Source organism: Clavelina lepadiformis, chromosome 5 (genome assembly GCF_947623445.1).
Source record: "Clavelina lepadiformis chromosome 5, kaClaLepa1.1, whole genome shotgun sequence".
In the NCBI taxonomy this organism is placed as follows: domain Eukaryota; kingdom Metazoa; phylum Chordata; class Ascidiacea; order Aplousobranchia; family Clavelinidae; genus Clavelina; species Clavelina lepadiformis.
The window spans coordinates 16,999,797-17,023,119 of NC_135244.1; the positions used below are offsets into that span (position 1 = coordinate 16,999,797).

A 23,323-nucleotide genomic window follows, 5' to 3' on the forward strand; every position below is an offset into this window, starting at 1 on the left:
AGGATTTCACCACCGCCAGGGTTAGCAGTTTTATGAATATTATGGATCCAATCTTCTATCTTCCACGGCGTTCTTCAAAGCGGGAGACGACTTAAGATGATTTTTGTACTTTTATCCCTATAAGTGAAGAAACCGTTTTTCTTGGCTTCGATTCAAGAAATGTTCCTTCTGAAGTTAAGTCACTTATCTGTTGCTGAAATGTCTTTAGAAGACGTTGTTTATCAATTCGACTGTTGACTATCCAGAAGCTCTGTAAAGAATTCGAAAATCTTTTTTCAACAGATGACAACTACAAGACGAATCTGCATGTGACTTTGTAAAGACAGTAAACACTCTGGGTAGAAGGGCCTAACCAACAAAAGAACGCTTTCGAAAAGATTTAATGTTTCTGTGTGTGATGAAATGCTTAAGGGATCCATAAATGGTCATGTCTATCCCAGAGACTGTCTTCGAGAAGAAAGATTTTGACTATCTTTACAGCTTCATCACTAACCCCAAGAAAGCTGTAGAAACTGAAAGAGCTTTATTGCTGAAAGCAAGCCAGCAAGATGACAGCAATGCCGATAAAGATACAGCCACGCAGATATTTCCGATGCTAAACTGAATGAAGCGGAAGCAGACGTTACGAACTTTGTTCCTCACGTGTTGTGTGGTTGCTTATCATCGTGTTTTCGTTTGAAGTGTTTTTACCAATTAGCACCTTTTGCGTGTTTGTTCTTAACTATTTTAATCACATGATTTGGCACCCTTATTAAATATAAAGGTTGTGCGCTTTTTAGAAGTTTTTTTTTAGCCGGTGTCTGGCTGTGAGCTATTAAACGTGGCTTTTTAAAGATCATTAGTTTGTTTTATTAGCGTGATAACGCTACACTGTATCTAGTTACTAGCAGGTAAGGGTGCTGCGGTTCACCGTAAACGTGAAATTAAGTCTGGCTACATTAACAAGACAATAATGTTACAGTACGACCACTAACAACATCCTTCAAATACGTCAAACAAAATGTCCTAATTTCTTCACGCAAACTTAGTAGAATTATTTGTAGGAAGACGAAAGTATATAGACAGCTATGCACAACTTGAAAGAAAAGTGAGTGTTCTATACATCTGACCATATAACTCTGTTGATTTAAAGGACTTATTTCTTTCAAATTAGGGTTGTAAAGTGCAGCAAACATTCCTTTCGGATGTCCCACTGTGTAAATATCTATTTTATATTGCTTCTCCCATTGCTGGTTGTGAAAGGTGAGGTAATAATCAATCAAAATCTTCCGTTTCAAACAGCGGAAGGCTATATGCGCAACGCAAGAAAAAAATTAAGCAAAGCAAACCTTATAGAGAACCGGGCATATACAGGCCTTGAGCTGTCAAAAAGAGATAATTATAATAAGGCCAGGGAATTGATATATATACAGATGACAATGAGACCTACTGTAAATTTCTTCATTCCAAAATTTCTTTCTGGTGTGATGAAAAATGCAAAGGCAGTAATTTTTTGCAATCTTGTTTTTTAGGTTGGGTTAGCTGTTCTTATTTACGGTGAACTGGATATAACCTTTTAAAAATGGAAAAATCACTTCGCTCAATTTGTTTGGTAATCCTTATTGCAATATCAGCTCAAGCAACAGTAACAAATAGTCTCGAAAGGTAATCAGCAAATTGTATATCAATTAAGACATATATAACTGTATAAACTTACAGTAGAAACTTTGACGCGTTTACTAAAAAGGATTAGTTTAAGGTTTATTTCACAGAAATCAAATATGGAGAGTTAATGCAGCTACCGATGACCAGTTGCAGGATTTGAAAGATCTTGAAAACACAAAAGTAAGGGCATCATCAGCTACGTGGTAGCTTACACGGGCCACTTCATCATGGTTATTGCTTGACAAAAGATTTGATGCAAATACAGTAGTTTGCATTATCTATACTATAGGCTATATCCGCTGAATGTATGTACGGTATGCGTGCATGTGTAAGTGAGGTGCATGAGTGTAGATAAAATATGCATTAGTATTTAATACAGGCTACATAATGTTTATATCTACATTACCGTGTATACATGGTCAATGCCTGTCATTAATGAGCGAAACTATATGAACTATATACGTACTACAGTATATTTAATACTATAAAGAAGTTTTGTTTACAAAATTGTTTTGTGCAGACAGTTAAGATGTGGAGATACCCGCAAAAAGTAAACGAACCGATTTTAATTCACGTTCCAAGTGAACACATCAAGTTTAGTGAAAACTATTTGTCCGATGCCAACATAACCTATGAAGTTACGGTTGAAAACCTTGATGATGTTATAAACCAGCAAAAGTTTAGAAGTAAACGGGCAATTACAAATTTGGACGAATTCGACTACACAGTTTACCATAGGTTGGAAGAGGTATATGCATCCCTAATTAAGTAGCTCTCCTCAAGAAGTTAAAGTACACTAGTTTAACGTGAAAGCGTTGCACAGTAACAGTAGGCCTACATAGCGGAATTACTAATCCCTCGAAGTAAGACGATAAGCCAAAACAAAAAAAATGCAATTTTAAATGTGACAAGGACAAGGCGTCTGTGAGCAGCCACCACTTCCTATAATAAAATTTCATCTCCAACTATTTATGGTGACAGGCTTTAAATGCGGTATCTTATTTCACGCAGATACAGGAATGGATGAATCTCATGACCGATCGCTTTCCCTTCGTTTCGCAACAACAAATTGGCTTGTCATACGAAGGAAGGCCGCTAAACATGCTCAAAATACAGAAACCTTCCTCGGGCGCACCCAAGCCGATCATTTGGATTGACGCCTTAATCCACTCTGGCGAGTGGGTGACAAGCGCTTCACTCATGTTTATTTGGAAAGAGGTAAGCTATAGGCTGTATTTGATCCAAAACACTTCCATTTTAACTTAAATAAGGGCATAAACATAAAAGCTTCACCAACGTACAATTTACGTTCTTAAATGCTTTGCAGATCCTCAATAAACCTCAATACAGTTGGATGATTGACAGCTTAGACTGGTATATCTTACCCGTTTTAAACGTGGACGGTTATGTTTACAGCTGGACAGTAAGAACACCTAAAGCTAAGACAATGGCCGATATTTTTTATTTGTACTGTAGTATAGAAATATTGGTCGTCTACAACTTCAAAGAAGTTTTTGGTCAAAAAGAAACTTTGGAAAAAACTATTTTAGTTTAACCGCTTTTGGAGAAAGACACGAAGTCTCACTGGAACAAGCTTTTGCCTGGGTGTGGATGGCAACAGAAACTGGGACAGTCACTGGTCAGGTAAAGCCATAAAAGTTAAAAAATATCTCAAGATACAAGGATCAGTCGCCCATATATGTTCCGTAGTGGCACATACATAAAAAATGAAGTTGTTCTGTAGCCTAACCATATTTTCGTCCACTAGAGGCATCAAGCCCAAGTACATGTTCGTTGACATACCACGCAGCTTTCGCCGGATCGGAATCAGAGATCAGGCATTTGACGCAATTCATAACCGAACAGAAGGAGGGAATAAAAGCATTTATCACGTTGCACAGCTACAGCCAATTAATTCTCTACCCTTACTGTTACGCTAGGAATACTTATACCCCCGATCACGACGAACAGGTAAAGAAATCAAATAGTAATAAGTAATCGGCCTTATGTGTGCCAAATGAATTGCAAGCAATGAAAATCCTGTACCGAGCTGAGCTTGGTGCAATCTAAGCAATTTCTTACATCTCTTGTTCAATAGCACCAGCTAGCGGTGAACATGAGTAAAGCGATGTACGAAGTCCACCAGACGGTATACACACCGGCCCAAGGAGCAAAAGGATTAAATTGTGAGGAAATTTTTAAATTGAACTTTAATATAAATATAAAACCTATTAAGTAAATAAAACTGTTAGTTTACATGTATTGATTTCTAAATCATTCAAAGCCACTGTCAGCAAAAGCTAAAGCATAGTTTTAAGAGGCGTGTGAGTCAGAAATTAAGATTTCACTGATTTCGTTCGATTCTTATGTAGGCGTTTAAAAATCCTTTGTCGACCAATTAAACGCTTTTGTGGTTGGTGTTGTTATTTTAGTGTGAAAATTCCTCTAACAGCCTCAAATTTCCAGTCGGGTGCAGATTGTAGCTAAGACCTGTCATGAAAATAGGAAAAATTAGTGTTTTAGGTCAGAAATTCTACTCTCGAGTTTAGACATGAGTTGCAGAAATTTAGTAAATGTAAATTTAGTCATATATTAGTATGACATGGCATGATACCTGAGTATGATGTATGTATGTATGATACCTCAGGCTTAATTCATATGCAAAATTTCAAGAAACCCCAAGTGGCATTTTTCGAGTAAGTGCGTTTTTGGTAAATTCACTATATAAAGAAATAAATAAATAAACTAGCACTTTTTCCTGACCCATACGCCACCTTTAGAGAATATATACAGAGAGAGTAGTCATACATAATGTATATATACTTTATTGAATAGTTTTCCCCACAGCGTGAGTTGTAATAGATCCATCAAATTCCCCAGTGATTGTTATTATTTATTATTATTAAATCACGATAGCAATAACTGTATTCGTTACGAGCTTTCACTTGTATTTGTTTTACCACAGACCTGTGGTCTGGCTGTACAATCGACTGGATATACGATAAAGCGAACATTACACTTACTTACACCATTGAACTGCGGGATAAAGGGACTTATGGTTTCATGTTGCCGCCCGAGCAGATAGTCCCGACTGGAGAAGAATTACTGGCTGGAATCGAAGTGCTTGCCGCTCATGTTTTAAACAAACATTGATCGAACTTGACATTTTCTCTAAGGCGTATTGTAGCTTATAAAATAAATGATTTAATCACCGGCATGTATGGACAACTTTTACTATTTCTATGGTATGTGAATAAATGCCTGTCGTTCGTGGTTGTACATACAACATCGATTACCATAAACATCGTTCAAATATAAATGCCTACCACTGGATCCGGATTGTTTACAGTATTACCTATTACACGAAATGTATGCAAAACAACAAACTACAAACCATTTTTGACGAAGTAAATATTAACCAAAGCATTTTATGTCAGTAGTGTAGCATATAGCCAATGAGATTCTAACACAGATTGAATATATAATTAATAATTTATTACGTATACAAAATTTAAACACTGTTTAATAATTGTAACCAATATTTGAAATCCATATAAACAATATGTTAACATCTCTACTGCGTTTTAAATTCCAGTTTTGTGATACCGAATTGTATGCCATTGTCATCGGTGGGCAGTACCGCGGCACAGTACCGAATTACTGTACCGCTGTACTTTTTCAGAACCGGCACCGGTACCGTCGGTACTTTTGAAAAAAAGTAGTAAAAGTAAAAGTAAGTAAAAGTAGATTTGGTACTTTTAAAAAAGTACCGAATCTCTGTACTGAATTACTTTTTTCAAGGAATTTCAGTTGATTCCGGCAGTGGCGTAGCAGCCACCTGGCGGTTCTGGCTCTGCGCCAGGGGCGGCAGGCTGCAAGGGGGCGGCAAAATGAGGCTGCACAGTGCACACAGCACGAGAATTATAAAAAAATGGAGCGGTAAACAAGCTATTTTGTTACAGTTTGGTCCCGCTGACCAAGAAAACTGTGGAAGGTGAACCAGTCCTGGGCATTTAAACGTTTAATTGTAAACTTTTAAGTTGTTATTGATTGTAAACGTCTAAATGACAAGTTGTGGTTAAATTTATACAAGTGTTAATTTAGACTCGAAAATGAAACGTGTCAAAGAGAGTCGAGCTTTTTTTAAAAAGAAGAGAAAGCAAGAGAAACAGAATTAAAAAAGCACAACGGAGCTATGCTAAAGTTTGTAACCTCTTCGGGTTCAAATGTTTCTTTAACATTACCAGAGAACGATTCAAATGAAAACCCAGACAATAACGCTGAGCTGCAGAGAGATACTGAAAATATCAGCTTATCAGCAGAAACGCAAGAAACAGGGTCTATCAAAAGTAATACCAATGAAATCAGTTATGCATTGCCAGTTATAGATGGAGACGAAGGTGAAAATAACGACCAAGCAGTTGCAATAGTCAACAATTTGCCCAATGATGTGGCCTCTTGGCCTGAAGTTATAGATCACCATTTATATGGATGAAGAGCGAAAAAAGTGGAAAGCAATTTTAGAAAGCGTTGTTGATGTCATATTATTTCTAAGTAAGCAAAACCTTCCTTTTCGAGGACATCGTGAAGCTTTTGAATCCAACAACCAAGGGAATTTTTTAGAGACCGTGAAGCTTCTGGAAAAATATAGTCCCGTAATCATCAAATACCTTGCTGATATTCGTATTTCTACGAAGATGACAACTACTTATCTTTCTCCCACTATTCAAAATGAACTTATTTTGCTTCTCAGTAAAAAAGTCAAAAACATCGTTCTTGAAGAGGTGCGCGAAGCTAAATATTTTGCGATTATGTGCGACATACGTACTCCGGACGTATCACATACTGATCAAATGACTCTTATAGTCAGATATGTAACAATCAAAAACAGTATTGCCCAACTGAAGGAATCGTTTTTGAATTTCTTTCCGTTGAGCGGAAAAACGGCAGCTGAAGTTGCTCAATCTATTCTAGATGAACTTGAACTAAACAACTTAGATGTGATGATGTGTAGGGGAAAAGGCTACGACAACGCATCTACTATGTCGGGATTTCATACTGGAGTTCAGCAAAAAATCAAAAACATAAATCCAAAAGCACTACTCGTACCGTGTGGAAATCACACACTGAATCTTGCAGGTGTTCATGCCGTCGGATCGTCGCATTTAAGCGACAGATTTTCGCTGTTTTACAAAGTATGTTTTTTTTGCTGCCTCTACTCATAGATGGGATGTCCTTCTAAATCATGCGCCAATCGCGCTGAAGCGAGTGATTGATACGCGATGGAGCGCACATCACGCTGCTGTAAAGGCCCTTCACGCAGGTTTTGACGAGTTTATGGATGCTCTAGACTCTAGAGTCTAGACTCTAGAGGAACTATGTAATCCAAACGAAAATCTTAATACACGAGGTGACGCTCATAGTATTCTAGAAGCGATTCAGAATTTTTCTTTCTTTTTCTTCTTATGTTTTTGGAAAGTAATCCTGCGAGAATCTCATCATACTTAAACTTACTTGCAGCAAAAAGGATTGCTGTTAGCGCAATGCTCTAACAAGATGAAAGCGTTTGTCAACTTTTTAGTGGAAGAACGAGATAATCTGGTTAAAGGTTCTGTGGATGCAGCGATCAAAAAATGCACAGAGTTGGAGATTCCAGTTGAAGATCGGAGAGTTAGCAGAAAAAAGAGAATGCCTGGCGAACACGCAGAAGATGCTGGCCTTAGTGTTGTTGGAGAAGTAAGACGATGCATGTTTCAAGCATTGGACAGATTTAAACTTAAAGCTGAAACTAGGTTTACCGGCATACACCACTCGAAATATATGTTTGGATTTTTGAATCCTCACGCACTGCTGCAAAGCGAAAGTCACAATGGATTCACCAACGCTTTTAGAAGCACTTATGACGACGAGGTGGACTTTTTGGAGTTAGCTGCGGAAATTGACAGATTTAAGAGGCTGGTGTGAAGCAGTGAAATCACGTTTGATCGTAATGCAACAGCGTTTGATGTTTTACAGTGGTTAGCTAAATCACACCTACTTGATTCGACACCATATTTATGCTTGTGTCTGAAACTTTATCTTACCATTGGTGTTTCAATTGCGAGTTGTGAGAGGAGTTTCTCAAAGCTCAAAATGATAAAGTCCTATTTACGTTCTACCATGAATGATGATCGGCTATCAGCTCTATCGATTCTTTCTATAGAAAGACATTATACGTTCAAAAACTTGATTTTGAAGATATTATCGCTGATTTTGCTTCGGCGAAAGCTCGAAAAGTTCAATTTTGAGGTGGCTATTGATCTTTTATTTGCCTAATACATTTGTTCTCCATTTTTTGTCTTTTATTTTAGGCCTTAACGCTGAGACAGTGAGGCTTCTTTCTCAAGCAATATAGAACTTCTGAGACGCGGCACATTATCTGTAATTATTAGGGCAACCAAAAGTCAATATGGTCAATTTTTTTTAACCTGCCCAGAATGTTATCAAACAAGCACAAAACAAATTTCAGCTTTGTACGACGTGTGGTATAAAAGTTATTAGGTCAAATAAAGTCAAAATGTTACGTTAGGTCAAAATACGGTCAAATTGTTTCTTTAGGTCTTTTTTTTAGGTCAAAATCTATTAAACTTGTAATTTTGTAACCATTTTGTAATATTATTCTTCCGTTTTTCTCTTTTCTTGTACCGCAAACAATTCCAGTGCCGCAAATTTTACTTAGAACCTAAGCCACAAAGAGAGGGAAGGCTTTTCAGCGCGTTTGGTGACGTCACGATGTGACGGCATTGCATTTGAAACTGCATGTTGTCAATCTTAATACGCAGAAACGAAAAAAAAGTCAACACTAGAAAAGCATTTTGTCATTTTTAAATGCAGCTTTAGATTAGAAAGTTGCTGTAGACAGTGTAGACTGTAGAGACTATCAGTTTAGCGTTTTTCAAAATGAGGTCAAAATTTGCAAATTTTAAGGTCAAAATTTAAATTTAAACTTTTTAGGTCAAAAAACTGGTTGCCCTAGTAATTATTTTTATTGAAAAGATTGCGTGAACATGAAACTCTACTTCAAAATTTGCTGCAGTCTACATAGGGCGGCATTTTTATCGAAAGCCAGGGGCGGCAGCATATGCTCCTACGCCACTGGATTCCGGTACTCGGTACTTTTCACGTGATAATTTGAAAATTTTAATAAGTATTTTTTCAAAAATACATGTTAATTAATCTTTAATATTAATTTTAGCATCTGTTGATCTTTTTTAATCTAGAAATGTCAAGTAAAATTGCAATCGATTAACGTCTCATGTGTTTTGACCTAGAGCAGGGCTAGGCAACCTACGGCCCGCGGGCCGGATCCGGCCCGCCATGCGAAATCGTCCGGCCCGAGACATATTAATTAGTTATCACAAGAATACGGCCCGCCATGTCTTATTGAGTTTCAAACTGCAGTGTTTGAAAAAATTGTGGTATTGTTATGCCAGAAGTACGTCTTACTAGTCTATAGTTACGCAATAAAACTGGTGAGAAGACGGTAGACTAGTATCTCGTAATAAGTAGGAGATTGTCTGTAGAGTAGACTAGACTAGTCGTTATAGATGTAAAGAGAGACGCACATCAGCTTTAACCTAAAGTTTGTTATAATTTAGGATGTTAGCGAAACGTCAAAAGGTTGATGATGAGTGCCGAGGTTTTAATGAAGAATGGACTGAAAAGTACTTTTCCATACTACACTTTGGTAAACCCACGTGCTTAATTTGCAATCAGTCTGTTTCTGTAAACAAGGAATTTAATATTAAGCGTCATTATGAGACAAAGCATTTGAAGCTTTCGGAGTACAGAGGCCAAACGAGAAAAGACAAAATTAAATGTCTTAAACTCTGCTTGGAAAATCAGTGTAGTATATTTCAAAAGCAAAACACTGAATCAGAAAAAACACTCAGGCAAGCTATGAGGTCGCCAAAGTAATTGCAAAAAACATGAAACCTTTCACTGATGGTGATTACGTGAAAGACTGTTTGATGGCCGTTGTCGAAGTCATATGCCCGGAGAAAAAAAAATTATTCTCCGATGTTAGCCTTTCTGCAAGAACTGTCACCCGACGAATCGAAGAAATGTCACAGGATGTAAAAACTGGCCAACACGATTGTCTAAAAAATTTGCAATACTTTTCAATTGCTATTGACGAGAGCACTGATACAACGGACACAGCTCAGCTTACGGAATTCGTTCGTGGAGTCAGCTCAAATTTTGATATTTTTGAAGATTTCGTTGAGTTAGTTCCTATGAAGGGCACTACAACGGGAGCAGATATTCTGAAGGCACTGTTGCAGTGCACTAACAGTATGAACCTCAATCTGTAAAAATTGGTGTCGGTAACAACCGACGGAGCTCCTGCAATGATTGGTAAAAATAAAGGTGCCGTTGCTTGCTTCAAAAACACTTGGAAGATCTCGGACGCAATGACAAAATGTCAAAGGTACACTGTTTAATTCACCAGGAGGCGTTGTGCGCCAAGACAACAAACTTGATGAGTGTTATGGACACAGTGGTGAAAGCTGTGAATATGATTTTGTCTCACAAACGGAATCACCGACAGTTTCGCCAGATGTTACTAGAAGCAGAGAATCAATATGGTGATGCCCTGTATTTCTGCGAAGCTCGCTGGCTAAGTCGAGGAGCTATGCTTGCACGAGTGTATGAGCTGAGAAATGAAATAGCAACGTTCCTTGAAAATAAAAACATTAACGCCACAGAATTTCGTAATCCAGAATGGGTATCTAATCTTGCTTTCTTAGTAGATTTAACGTCACATCTGAACAAATTGAATTTGCAACTTCAGGGGAAAAAACAACTGATACATGAGATGTGGAGGCACATACTCGCATTTGAAAGAAAACTGCGACTCTGGGAATGTCAACTGGACAAAGAAAATTATGTTCACTTTCCTATACTGGAGGAGAGCAAACCTAGTAGCAACACTGCATTTGTCACTGTGACACGAAATTTAATTACTGAATTTTCCTCACGCTTTTCCGACATTTGTTCTCTACAAAATAAATTCAGGCTATTCAGTACTCCGTTTGATGTGGACGCCAATACCATTCCCGAACAATTTCAAATGGACCTTATTGAAATGCAATGCAGTGACGAAGTGAAGGCAAAATTTCATACGAAGGGCATATCGCTGCTTGACTTTTACAAAAAGTACCTTCTTGAAAGTGGTCTTTATCCTAGCTTGACCAACAACGCAAAAGAAATGGCATCGATGTTTGGTAGCACGTACACATGTGAAAAAATGTTTTCAACAATGAAATTCACGAAGAGCAAGCTAAGATCACGCATTTCCGACGCCCATTTAGAAAATGTTCTGGTTCTTGCTTCCTCTGACTTGTCACCAGATGTTGAAAAACTTTCACAAAGCAAGCAGCATCAAGTGTCACATTAATGTTGTGTTGTTGAAGTGTGAATACATAAATTTTGCTCTTTTTGTGATTGGTATGATTGAGATTGCAGCAATGTAGCGTAATATACTCAAGTGAGTGTGAATTATAGGATTAATGAAAATTCCGGCCCGCCAAAGAGTTGTACACTCGACTTTTGGCCCGTGACTAGCAAAAGGTTGCCGACCCCTGACCTAGAGTAACCTTTACCAGGGGCATAATAGTTACAAACATTGCATTTGCAGCTGCATTTTTTACAGAAAAAGTACCGGTACCGAGTACCGACAAAGTACCGAACTACTTTTTTAAGATAGTACCGAATACCAGAACCGTCCGTACATTTTTGCCAAGTACCGGTACAGTTAACGACGGTACTTTCGAAGTACCGACTGCTCTAACAACAGGATAAGGAAAACAATCACAACGTATGCAGATGCTATTGATGGCTTAAACCACACAGCATTTTGAAGTTTGCAGTGCATTAGTAGCTGACCTTAATTACTTTTTGGTTGTTGGCGATGTCCCTATGGACCAGTGAGTAATCTGTTTCGTGCGACAGCTGGATGGCCATCTACTCTATATGGCTTAGTCAAAAATTATACAGTAATTCCACAAAGAACCATTATTGCGCCATGGTAATCTCTATTGATCCTAATCAGCGTTGGAGCTGCCCGCTGGAGATTTCGATGACAAACGTGGTTGATAAATCATATAAGAAGTTGCATTTTTTTCAACTTTATCAGTCTGAAGACATAATAACTAAGATAACAAGTTAGCAAGTAGGTCTAAATAGTGGCGGGAGGCAGTTGGCGTGTGGTCAATAACGTTACCTTTATCACGACCAAGTCACAGCTGACACTTGCCCGATTTGCCCAGCAGCATTGTCGCGAGATGAATTTCTGAGTGACTAATTCATAATGCAAAAGGCGCGTCGCATTCTCTCGGACTTCTCCACCAATCAGCGTCCGAGAAGATGACGTAATACTGTGGTATATATCACAGGGCTTCGGCAAGGGTGGCCACATTGCTCTGTTACGAACGCTTCGTAAAGTTGTAGTTGTGAACTGCTATTGTCATTATTCTGCTTATCTTCGAAGGTTTTGTTTTTTGAGGAAACTCTACCAGTGAAAATTATGGTAAGTTACTGTAAATTGTTGACATTATAATGCAGTCTGAAAGGTATGCATACGATAGTCGTTGCTAAGCTGTATGTGTAATATATTACATGTAATAATCCTTACGTGGTTAAATGCATGGTTGGTAGCGGCCTTTTCTACTTTATTTAAATTTTAGATTTGGGAACTGTGGTAGCGTTAATTCTTTTTAAACTAGAGATTTTTTTTACTTGGAGCGCGACTTTTTGGGTGGGTACGCAGACTGAGTGACAACTCGAATGTAGCGTGAAGGGCTAGTTTTCCACTAAGCTGAATAGCAGGAAAATGCTATTACTGTTGTGCCAAGTGAGGCGTGTCTAAATCTTTCGTAACGGGTTTACTGAGTGATTTGACGCAACGTGAATGGGTTACATATAGGTTGTGCATGTCATAATACAGCTGTCATTTTTTTCGTAGAATTCGATGTGTTAGGCTATTACTATTACTGCGAAAGATATACGCCTTTAAAAAAGGTCGAATAGATTGTTAAAATGGTAGCTAAGATAATGAAATCATTGTGCTATATTGAGCACGTACTAATTATCTTCAGCGTGAATGTATCTCAGTCCACGTTGGTCAAGCCGGTGTGCAGATTGGTAATTCCTGCTGGGAACTGTATTGCCTTGAGCATGGCATTCAACCAGATGGTCAAATGCCAAGTGATAAGACCGTTGGTGGAGGGGATGACTCGTTTAACACTTTCTTCAGCGAGACTGGCGCTGGAAAGCACGTGCCAAGAGCAGTTTTCGTCGATTTGGAGCCAACTGTGGTCGGTAAGAAAACGTATCAAACAATGCCTTTGTTATTTAGTACCCCGTCAGCTAATGGACTCATCTCAATCATGTTATGTGTTCGATTTCAGACGAGATTCGAACTGGAACTTATCGCCAACTCTTCCATCCGGAACAATTGATCACCGGAAAGGAAGATGCGGCCAACAACTACGCACGTGGTCATTACACTGTTGGTAAGTGACTTGGAACGTAATGTTGGTAGCACGGAAACTCAGATCTGTTATTTTTTCAATCACAGGTAAAGAACTCATTGACCAAGTGCTCGATCGTATCCGAAAGCTGGCAGACCAGTGCACGGGTCTTCAAGGTTTTCTCCTCTTTCACTCGTTTGGGGGCGGTACAGGCTCTGGTTTCACATCTTTACTGATGGAACGTTTGTCCGTCGACTATGGCAAGAAGTCAAAGTTGGAATTTTCCATCTATCCTGCCCCACAGGTCATGCAGTTACCAGCAGCAATTGCTACAATTTGGCGATTGGTCTCAATTATCGAAAGCTCAATGTCACCGTTTGACTGTATTTCGTGTTAAATAACCAGTCGTTTTCAACAATCACTGCATTTCAGGTTTCCACTGCAGTGGTAGAACCTTACAATTCTATTTTGACAACACACACAACCTTAGAGCATTCGGATTGTGCTTTTATGGTAGACAACGAGGCCATCTACGATATTTGCCGTCGTAACTTGGATGTTGATCGGCCTAGCTACACCAACTTGAACCGCCTTATCGGCCAGATTGTCTCGTCCATTACAGCTTCCCTGCGTTTCGACGGTGCTTTAAATGTCGACTTGACTGAATTCCAGACAAACTTGGTGCCGTATCCGAGGATCCATTTTCCACTGGTCACCTACGCCCCGGTGATTTCTGCGGAGAAAGCTTACCATGAGCAGCTCTCGGTGGCCGATATTACCAACGCTTGCTTCGAGCCGGCCAACCAGATGGTGAAATGCGACCCACGTCATGGCAAGTACATGGCCTGCTGTATGTTATATCGTGGTGACGTTGTACCCAAGGACGTCAACGCTGCCATTGCTACTATTAAGACGAAGCGTTCCATTCAGGTTGGTTTGCATTTGTCGCTGGTTTTCTTCCTGTACGTTTTTTACAGAACAAACTGTTTTCGACAGTTCGTCGACTGGTGCCCAACTGGATTTAAGGTCGGTATTAATTACCAACCACCTACTGTTGTCCCCGGTGGTGACCTCGCCAAGGTACAACGTGCAGTCTGCATGTTAAGTAACACCACTGCCATTGCTGAGGCCTGGGCCCGCTTGGACCACAAATTCGACTTGATGTACGCCAAACGTGCTTTCGTCCATTGGTACGCCCCGTTCAAGTTCTGTAGATCAAATGTGAAGCTAGCAATAGCTTAGTTAAGTCGTAAATAATGAAAAACTATAAACATACACGCACCTGTTTGATCACGTAGGTACGTCGGCGAGGGAATGGAGGAAGGTGAATTTTCCGAGGCCCGCGAAGATCTTGCTGCCCTTGAGAAAGACTATGAGGAAGTTGGTGTTGATTCGGCGGACGCTGATCCCGAAGATGAGGAGGATGAATATTGAAAGATATGGAACTGGCTGTCCACTTGTGAACATTAGATAATTAAGTTTGTTTCCCTACTTTAACTCGGTTAAGCTGGTTGCATTCAATAAAATTCACATGCCAAGTTACACATCCTTTACTCTGCCATGACACCTGGCGGCAACTGTTTACTGTACTTTTAAATATGTTGCAGAGATGTCGCTGGCAAACAAGACAGACCGCTGTTAACTATCTTCAACGAGGCTTGTAGTTTCGATTAGCATTTTGATTTCACCGGTTCGGTTTTGTCTTTAAAGGCACACATTTAAACGTTTCAGCATCAACAACTTACTAACATGAGGTTTGACCCATATTTAAGCGCCCTGCTAGAAATGCGATCGGGGTTCGTCGGGTACGTTAGCATGTTTTGTAATTGTTCAAAATAATAGAAAAATGACTGAACTCTACCAGACAGTGTTTCACAAAATTAAGTTTTTTGGGCCATGCACGCCCACTGGTTTAGGTCTGCATTCTATGTAATCTTTTTGTCCTGGTTTTTACTAATATTGTTTGTTATCTATAATTGCATACAGTTTTCTTAGAAGGTCGTTTCCCTTTTACGGAGATTTCGGACCAGGGGCCACAAACCATATTTGATAAGATTGAAGTTACTATTTGCACACTAAAAACACTTAAATTTAGTTCACGTGATACTTTTTGTTCGCACTTGGCTGTTTCCTCTAATAGGTTTAACTTACGAAGTTTCTTTAAATTTTGAATAGATACGACATATATAGTTTCACTAAAAAAATCTTGATTAGAAACAGTAATTTGGTCTTTATGACCGTCTACTGGTGGTCCAGTATCTATACTGTACATTTTTTAATTTAATTGCAAGCCTATACCATGTCTAAATTTAACTTTTTTGTATCGAAATCAAAAACTGAACTATCCTCGTCCAGAAACTTTTAACTTCGTCCCAAATTACAGCAAAATATTCACCTGGTGGTTCATTTGTTGTTGTATATTTCAAACCTACTCCTCCAGTATACGCTACAACCTGACTTTTGAACGGTTTACCACTATTGATTTGACTGTCATTTGTCGGAATGCATTTATGAGCCCGTAATTTAACTTGTGATCCTTAAAGAAAGATATTGATACCGAGGCCTAAACAGTAACGAAAACAGGGCATGTAGAAATCTACGTTCATTACCTATTCGACTTGAAGCTTGTTCGTCATCAAATTTTAGGACAACGCATTTTTCGCGTATGCGCACAACGAATTACGCAAAACGGTCTATAGAGTGAAACTGTTTGCTTCCGTAAGCTTTTTCGATAGGAGACACACAGATAAATGTGCTGCTGTCAAAGTTCACCGGCAGCTTATCATTGTCAGGATGGAATCAGTATTTCTCTGCATTACTGTAGAGTGTAGACCTACAGTATTATTGTTTGGAACACTGTTTTCAATGATAGATTTTGGTAGTAGTCCATGGTATAGTAATTTTAATAAAAGTAGTATTTAATAAAAATGTCCACTCCCTGAAAAACGTTGGAAATCACTGATCTACACAGATTTGCGTAAAGCCAATTTCTTACAAACTGTTGGTAGGAAATATTGGCCCTCTTCTGACAAAGCCTTACCTCCTCAAGTAAGTTACGTGTTAAAACTTCTAAGGACATATTCCCGTCACTTTAACTATATACATTACACAAGTAACATCACATTAGGTCAAAATTGCGTATTTCTCAGGTTTAGATGTTCAGAACCTTTTAACATTTAACAATATGTAATTAGGCCAATATTTCGTTGACTACAAGTCCAAAACACGCTTTCAATACTTTTTTCAATAAACTTACCAAAGTTATAACGTGATTACGACTGAGAATAGTTCCGAGAAAATTTTGCAGGCAATATGCTGTATTGGCATTCATTTCATTTTCTCATAAAAGTCTACTAAAACAGGTGTAAAAGTTCAGGTTTAGTTCTGGCTACTTGACGTTTAACCTGATGCTATAAGCCTGTCTTTCAATTGGCAAAGTACATTTTGCAAGCAAACCAATGAAGATATGCTGTTTGAAGGTTGTAAATTAAGTTAATAGCATTCATCTCTGCTGTCATAACTTTTTAAATAATTTTTTCTCGTGTTTACGACAATGTAATTCAAAGCGAGCGTTAAGCATGACGCGAAAAACTTTTGTCCCTGTTTGCAATTTAATTGTGAAAAAATTGGAAAATAACATAGAACTCTATTAAGCATTTAAATATCAATTAAGTTTTAAGGTTTTGATTTACAACACGAATTTTGTTCGTAAGCAAAGAAAAGAAATACCTTTTTAGTAGATCTCTCAACAATGTGGACCTTGCCTAATTCGTAATCAGCAACAGTACACACTTGGGAAAGTATTGAAAACAAGTACTTACTTTGTTTTTTTTATGCACACGTGAATGTTGTACGCCTGACCTACTTTTTGAAATGAACCTTGTAACGACGTGACATTGTATATCCAATTACACCATGTAACAAAATTTTGCGAAAGTTTTAGTTGCATAAAAATTTTTATGTATTGTGTTTTGCTACTCGGAACTAATCACAAAAATACAAATATTTTTCCTGAAGTGTCCTTACTTTCGAAGAAATATCACTTTTTCTGATTTCACTCAAAATTTTTCGGTACTATGACACCTTATCGAAAGACACTTTATCGAACGACACTTTATCGAACGACAGCTGATCGAAACGACAGATGATCGAAAGACACTTTATCGAACGACAGTTAATCGAACCGACAGTTGATCGAACGACACTTTATCGAACCGACAGTTCAAGTAAGATTTTTGCGTGTTTCTCAAACATTGAAACAATAAGCCATTGTGATGTGCGGTCTTTGTAATGGTGTACATTAATGAATTGTGATGTATATATCATAAAGTTGACGATTTATATTTTATATCTATATTTTAGATTTGTAGCATAAAGTTGACGATTTCGCATGGCGGCCGGCCCGCCCACATATTAATAAGATATCACAAGAATACGCACTAGAATTACTAAGTACGAGATTGTCTGTACAGTAGACTAGACTAGTCGTTATAGATACAAAGAGTAAGGAATTGAAGGCAAAATTTCATAGCAAGGGGCATATCGCTGCCTGACTTTTACACAAAGTAGCTTCTTGAAAGTGGTCTTTATCCCAGCTTTTTCAATTTTTGTTGTACAACGGTTCGAGGACTTCCTGGCCACGTTCAGTGACGACGATGAGCAGCACTTGTCTGAATACATTGAATATTTCGAAACTACTTGGATTGGACGATTGCGTCGCAAGAATCGTCGTCAACCTCTATTTCCTATCCGGTGTTGGAATGTCTTCCACCGGGTTCAAGATGACCTTCCACGAACGAATAATAACATTGAAGGATGGCACAATGCGTTCAGCAAGCGTGTCTCAATATCCCATCGGACGTTTCGCAGACTCGTCAAAAAAATTAAGCGGGAACAAGGTTCCAACGAAATGTTTATTGAGCAATTGAGTGCTGGAATTGCTGGCCCACCTCGAAAGAGGCGCTACGACGCTGTCAACCAACGGCTGGAGAGCATAGTCAAAAATCATGACTCAACGAATATTGACATAAAAAGTTATCTTCGAGCAATTGCACACAACTTGTAATTAAATGAATGCGATTGAAATGTGCACTTCGTCAGTTGTCGTGCTTTTAACAGTGCATATCGTCAGTTGTTTCGTTAAATTGTGGTTCTTTTAACCCTATCCTAACCAGGCTCGCGAGTTTACTAAAAAACTAGGTGTGGCCGACCCCGCACACACATTTGCAATCGTTAATTACTAGAAAACTATGCGTCGTAGACTGATGAGATTTTTACATGTTAGTAGAAACATAATCTGGCTTCCTGTATACATCATAATTGTAAAACTAAAGAAAGTGAATTTAGTGTAAATTAGGTATTTCTAAAAGTGACACATTTCTAGAAATTCTTCTTGTTACGCCGCGCCCCCGCTGTGAGAAGAGAACGAAAGAGAATAGTTAGTCAACTTATTGGTGCGTAAATGAGTAATACGCTTCAATGCGGAGAGAGAGCAAAATTATGAAAATATCACAATATCTCAAAAATTACAAAATCCAACTTTATCAAACAAACATGGACAGATAGCTGAACATTTTTTATGAAAAGTCACCAAATTTTAATTTTCTACAGCAAACAATGCAACGGTACGCCACGTTTTGCTATGACAGTGTGCGGGAGAAGCAACAGTCGATTCGATCAACTGTCGCTTTGATCAGCTGTCGGTTCGATAAAGTGTCGTTTGATCAACTGTCGGTTCGATAAAGTGTCGTTTGATCAACTGTCGTTTCGATCAGCTGTCGTTTCGATCAGCTGTCGTTCGATTAAGTGTCGTTCGATAAAGTGTCTTTCGATCGAGTGTCGCGTCACGAAATTTTTCAGTATTAATAAGCATAATTTTGTATAAGACTCACAAACACGCAAACACAAAGAAGTATTGTGCATAATATAGCCTACTCATGCATTATGTACGGATGCAAATTGCAAACATTCCAAAAAACTTCAGAAGTGGTTTTGTTTACGTGACTTGCGTCTATGAACTGAGAAATCTTCTCGTATTATGGACCACAAATAATCCCCCGTCATGTTGCAACTCCACCTCCCTTGGTATCTTCTTTCCATATCAGAAATGTCCTGGTGAAACCTTTCACCGTGTTCTTCGCTTACATCACCCCTATTTGGACTAAAAAAATCAAGGTGAGAGTGCAGGTAATGCATTTTCAAGGACATTCGACATCCCAATTTTTGTATTCCTCCATCAGATTGTTCACCAAAACTTTATAGTCATTGCTTCGTTTGTTACCAAGAAAAAATTAACTACTTCTCGAAATGCCTTCCATGCTCCTGCTTCTCTCGTAATGATTTTATGTTCAAGTTGTTTACACTGGAGCATAAGTCGAACCTGCTGCCCAGTAAAAATTCCAGCCTTCTTCTTAGCTTCTGACAAAAAAGGAAACAGGGCAGAAATATGCTGAAAACCATCTTCATCTTTATTCACGCTTTATGTGCAAAGGAGGCTTTAAAATTTTTTCCGAATCTACCAAAGGATCGTGCTTCACATTTTGTGTGCCAGGAACAAAAAACGTTCTCTCTGGCCAATCTTTTCGAGAGTAGTGTTCAGTGTCAAATCGGGAGTCCCATAAACAAAGAAAACAAGAATGCTTTGTATAACCTCCTTGCAATCCTTTCAAGAACCCAATCATTTTGAAATCTCCACAAAGCTGCCAGTTGTATCTGACATAGTTAATACTTTCAAGGAGGAACTTTACATTTTTGTAATCTTCTCTCATTTGGACAGAATGGCCAACGGGTATGGATGGATACTGGTTTCCATTATGAAGGAGGACACATTTTAAACTTCGGGAAGAACTGTCTATAAATAGGCGCCACTCCCTTGGTTCATCAGCAATTCCTATTTCTTCAAAAAGGTTATCAACATTACAGCGGAAGCAAAGAGAGCCTGCTACAGAAAAATACCTTGAAAATTTTTCATGCCTTCTTCTCGATGAAGAACATCGACATGTTGAATGTAATAAGTTCCATTGTTTCAACCTTGAAGTCAGAAGTTCGGCATTTGACTTAGTGGGCCCCATATCTCTAACTAAATCATTTAATTTTTGTTGGCTTGGGAAGTGTGGTTCTGAATTCATGTCTGTATGAGATATGTTGAATTCATCATCAGAGTCTTTTTCAATATCTTCAGACCCTGCTAAATCTTCTGGAGCTTTTTTGCTCGGTGGTTTGGGCAGTGACAACTCACTGCTATGCTGAACAAGTGCAATTGAAGACGGTATAGAAGGTATTGGCAAAAATTCAAGTCACGGACTTGACTTGTTAACAAAGCATGAAACCTGGTTAGTAATAACATTTCGTTGGCTGTAGCACAGTGTGCTTAATGATAGGTTCAGAAAGTTTAATTCACGACAATCTAATAAACTACAGTAAATTTTGTTTAAATTTTTATACCCTACAGCGCTATTGTGTATTGTTAGTTGTAATACTCTATTGCTTGCCATGCTTTGTTCATCATTAAGTCAATTCACTGAAGAAATGCAGCAACAAATAAGCGATTTGCAGTTTTGTCTTTCCTTATACTTTTTTGATTTTCCTTACCATAAGTTGGCATACTTATGTCGACATTGACGTCAGTTTAGGCACTTGAACAATGTTAGCATCTTTCAGAGGGTATTTAAAATAACTTTTCTGATACATAAAAGTCACACATGTAGAAAAAGTAGCCAGCGCCTGTGAAAACTTAGAAAACCGGATCTTTATCGCAAGCTTTAAGAACAACATTTTACGTAACAATTGGTATTTTAATGGAAGCGCTGACGAAATAATTGTATTATCCTTTGTTGCCAAGACACTTTGTCGCCAGTTTGGACCAAAGCAAAAAAAACATTCTTCCTTATGTATGAAGAAAATAAATATAATATGACTTGTTGTAAAACTTCTTCAGACACTTGAACCTGCCGTACTTAGTGCTTAGATTATGAGAAGCTAAGCTATTATTATTCATACATCATCTATGTTGTTTTCACAATAAACATAAAAGGAAAACGCGTCTAAATGTCTGTCTTTGTCCGAAGTTAAAACTCACTTCAAAGGAAAGTTTGAAAAAACGTCATCACAAAAAAATGTTCCTTTTCTCACTTAAAGAAGCTAAAAACCTTTTTTCTTTCTAGCAATTCCTTCTTTATATCAGCAGACAATCATCTCTGAAAAACTTTATTTCGTCTTGTCTTCCTATGTAATTTCTGTCAAAAGTTTTGATTGAAGAAAATGAAGATGTTTGCTTTTGTACTTCTTTTGGGTCTCATTGCGGTTTGCGCTGTAAGTATAAAAATTTACGACTGTCGAACATACATAGGCCTATGCTCCAAGTAAAATGCTTGCGTACGGGTTTAGACCACTTTTTGCTTAGCCTACTTTTTAGGCTTTTAGATATCCGATAAACCTTGTTAAGCCACTATTATATGTAGTGGTAGTTGTAATGTTTTCAGCTGTTCCTTTTTGGAAACATCATTTGTTCCGAAAAGATAACAAAGTCATGTTTCCAAGTAGGTCTATCGGTTACGATAAAAAAAATTAGTGATTAATGTTAAATGACTGTAACTTATACGCAGGCACGTCCAGTAGTTAATGATCAACATAAATGCGTAGACCACGAAAATCTCCCCAGCACTTGCACTAAATGTAAGACTGATGATGACTGCAAGCCTTCTGGGAATTACGAGCTAAAGTGTCACAGGGACAGTTGGAGGTAAACATTTTTTACTTCCATAAATTTCGATTTGTAGACACGCTTTGTGCTTGCTTTTAATTAATCCCTTGTTTTTTCTTTAAAAAGAAAGCATAAATTTGCGTTTGTGCACTGTTATTATTCTATTTGAAGTTTGTAATCAATGATTTATTAACTTAGTTATAACCCATTTATTCAATCGATTATATTTACATCATTTTTAAAACCAAAATGAGACTGAACTTTTCGGATATTGTGAAAATAAAGCCATATAATTACATTGAAATATACAATTTTACAATTAAAATTGAATAATTAAATTAACTTATCTTATCGATATAACTTTTAAAATGAAATTTATTTTAAAGTTTGGCTAATTACTGACAACTTTTCTTACATATTTCAGATGCGCCCCAGTGCAACCTATTGCGGCATTGAATTTGAAAAAGTAAAACCAATGTGATCAACTGTAGGCTAGTTGTAGGCCGCTGCTTTGTTATTACTTTCCCCTTCTTTCAAGGTTTAAATGCAGTTTTTAGTATAAACTAACGCTAATGCAAGTGCTTTAACACTAACCGGAATCAAAAATTAATTGTTACAAGCTTACCTGTAAGCTGAGTTATTTGGCTGAATAGCCTATTCTACTGTATAAGCTCATAATCGCTTTCGACAGCAAATCAACAGTTGTCCACACAAGGAACATGGATATTAATTTTTTTTTGAAATAAATATACAACGTATCAGTGACTCTTTCTGTGCATAAATGCTTATAGCTTACATGTATAGCCTATACTTTCTTTCTAAATACCTAAATATTATCCATATACCCGGAAACGTAAATGTAATGCAATTCTAATTTTTTTTGTACAAACAAATTGAACGGTGTTAAATATCAGATTATAAAATATCAGTCCAAATATTGCAAAAGTTGCTAGCATAGTTCTTTTTTATTTTGTTTTTCTTTCATTTTAAAGCAGTTTAACACCGACGTTATACTTTCCAAGCTATTCTTTTCAAAGTTTTAATTATAATCAAGCTGTGCAAATAATTTACTGTAAATTGATCTTTTTACAGTAAATTGATGTATCTAAACTACGCCACATTTCTTGCATTTTAAGAAAGTGTTGTACTTTTTTTATAGATATATTGTGATACTGGAATAAAATAACTGGGAGTTGCAAAAGAACGCATTTAAGTAAATATAATGAAGACAAGCATTTCTGCAAGACCCTTTTTGAAACGAAAAAACAAACTTAAATACCTATCTTGACACGCATGACAGCACATGTCCCGCGATGGTTGACTTCTCACGATTCACAACAAGCTAAAAAGTCAACACTTGATCAATCTACCGATCTACAACCTAGGAAAGTTAGATATACTTGTTGATTTAGTTTATGGTTATCACCAGGAGCGTTATTCGTCTGGATATGGCTCTTTAATTAGTCTA

The 23,323-nt window shown here is 37.7% G+C and overlaps 3 protein-coding genes and 1 long non-coding RNA gene across 5 annotated transcripts; all 4 read left to right on the forward strand.

Annotated features, from left to right (window-relative positions):
* The first annotated feature begins 981 nt into the window (after positions 1-981).
* Positions 982-4,958, forward strand: LOC143459516 (carboxypeptidase B-like). 2 transcript variants are annotated; one of them, XM_076956714.1, is made up of 10 exons: positions 982-1,087; positions 1,512-1,644; positions 1,752-1,824; positions 2,165-2,392; positions 2,656-2,862; positions 2,972-3,067; positions 3,195-3,288; positions 3,413-3,615; positions 3,743-3,830; positions 4,610-4,958. In XM_076956714.1, exons 2-10 carry the CDS (start codon positions 1,562-1,564, stop codon positions 4,795-4,797), a joined length of 1,260 nt encoding a protein of 419 aa, XP_076812829.1. In that variant the 5' UTR covers positions 982-1,087; positions 1,512-1,561; the 3' UTR covers positions 4,798-4,958. The 2 variants fall into 2 exon arrangements, with proteins under 2 accessions (XP_076812829.1, XP_076812830.1); XM_076956715.1 differs by lacking the exon at positions 982-1,087 and adding an exon at positions 1,160-1,242.
* Positions 4,959-9,611: 4,653 nt separating this feature from the next.
* Positions 9,612-10,272, forward strand: LOC143459577 (general transcription factor II-I repeat domain-containing protein 2-like). The gene is made up of 2 exons (XM_076956792.1): positions 9,612-9,975; positions 10,133-10,272. The coding sequence occupies exons 1-2, from the start codon at positions 9,612-9,614 to the stop codon at positions 10,270-10,272; spliced, it is 504 nt and encodes a 167-aa protein (XP_076812907.1).
* A 1,834-nt stretch (positions 10,273-12,106) lies between these two features.
* On the forward strand, positions 12,107-14,696 carry LOC143460639 (tubulin alpha-1 chain-like). The gene is made up of 7 exons (XM_076958225.1): positions 12,107-12,211; positions 12,780-13,002; positions 13,092-13,196; positions 13,262-13,458; positions 13,587-14,084; positions 14,151-14,344; positions 14,453-14,696. Exons 1-7 carry the CDS (start codon positions 12,209-12,211, stop codon positions 14,586-14,588), a joined length of 1,356 nt encoding a protein of 451 aa, XP_076814340.1. The 5' UTR covers positions 12,107-12,208; the 3' UTR covers positions 14,589-14,696.
* A 6,628-nt stretch (positions 14,697-21,324) lies between these two features.
* Positions 21,325-22,993, forward strand: LOC143460226 (uncharacterized). Its single transcript, XR_013117840.1, has 3 exons — positions 21,325-21,464; positions 21,758-21,894; positions 22,280-22,993. It is a non-coding gene; the product is annotated as an uncharacterized LOC143460226 (long non-coding RNA).
* The last annotated feature ends 330 nt before the right edge of the window (positions 22,994-23,323 follow it).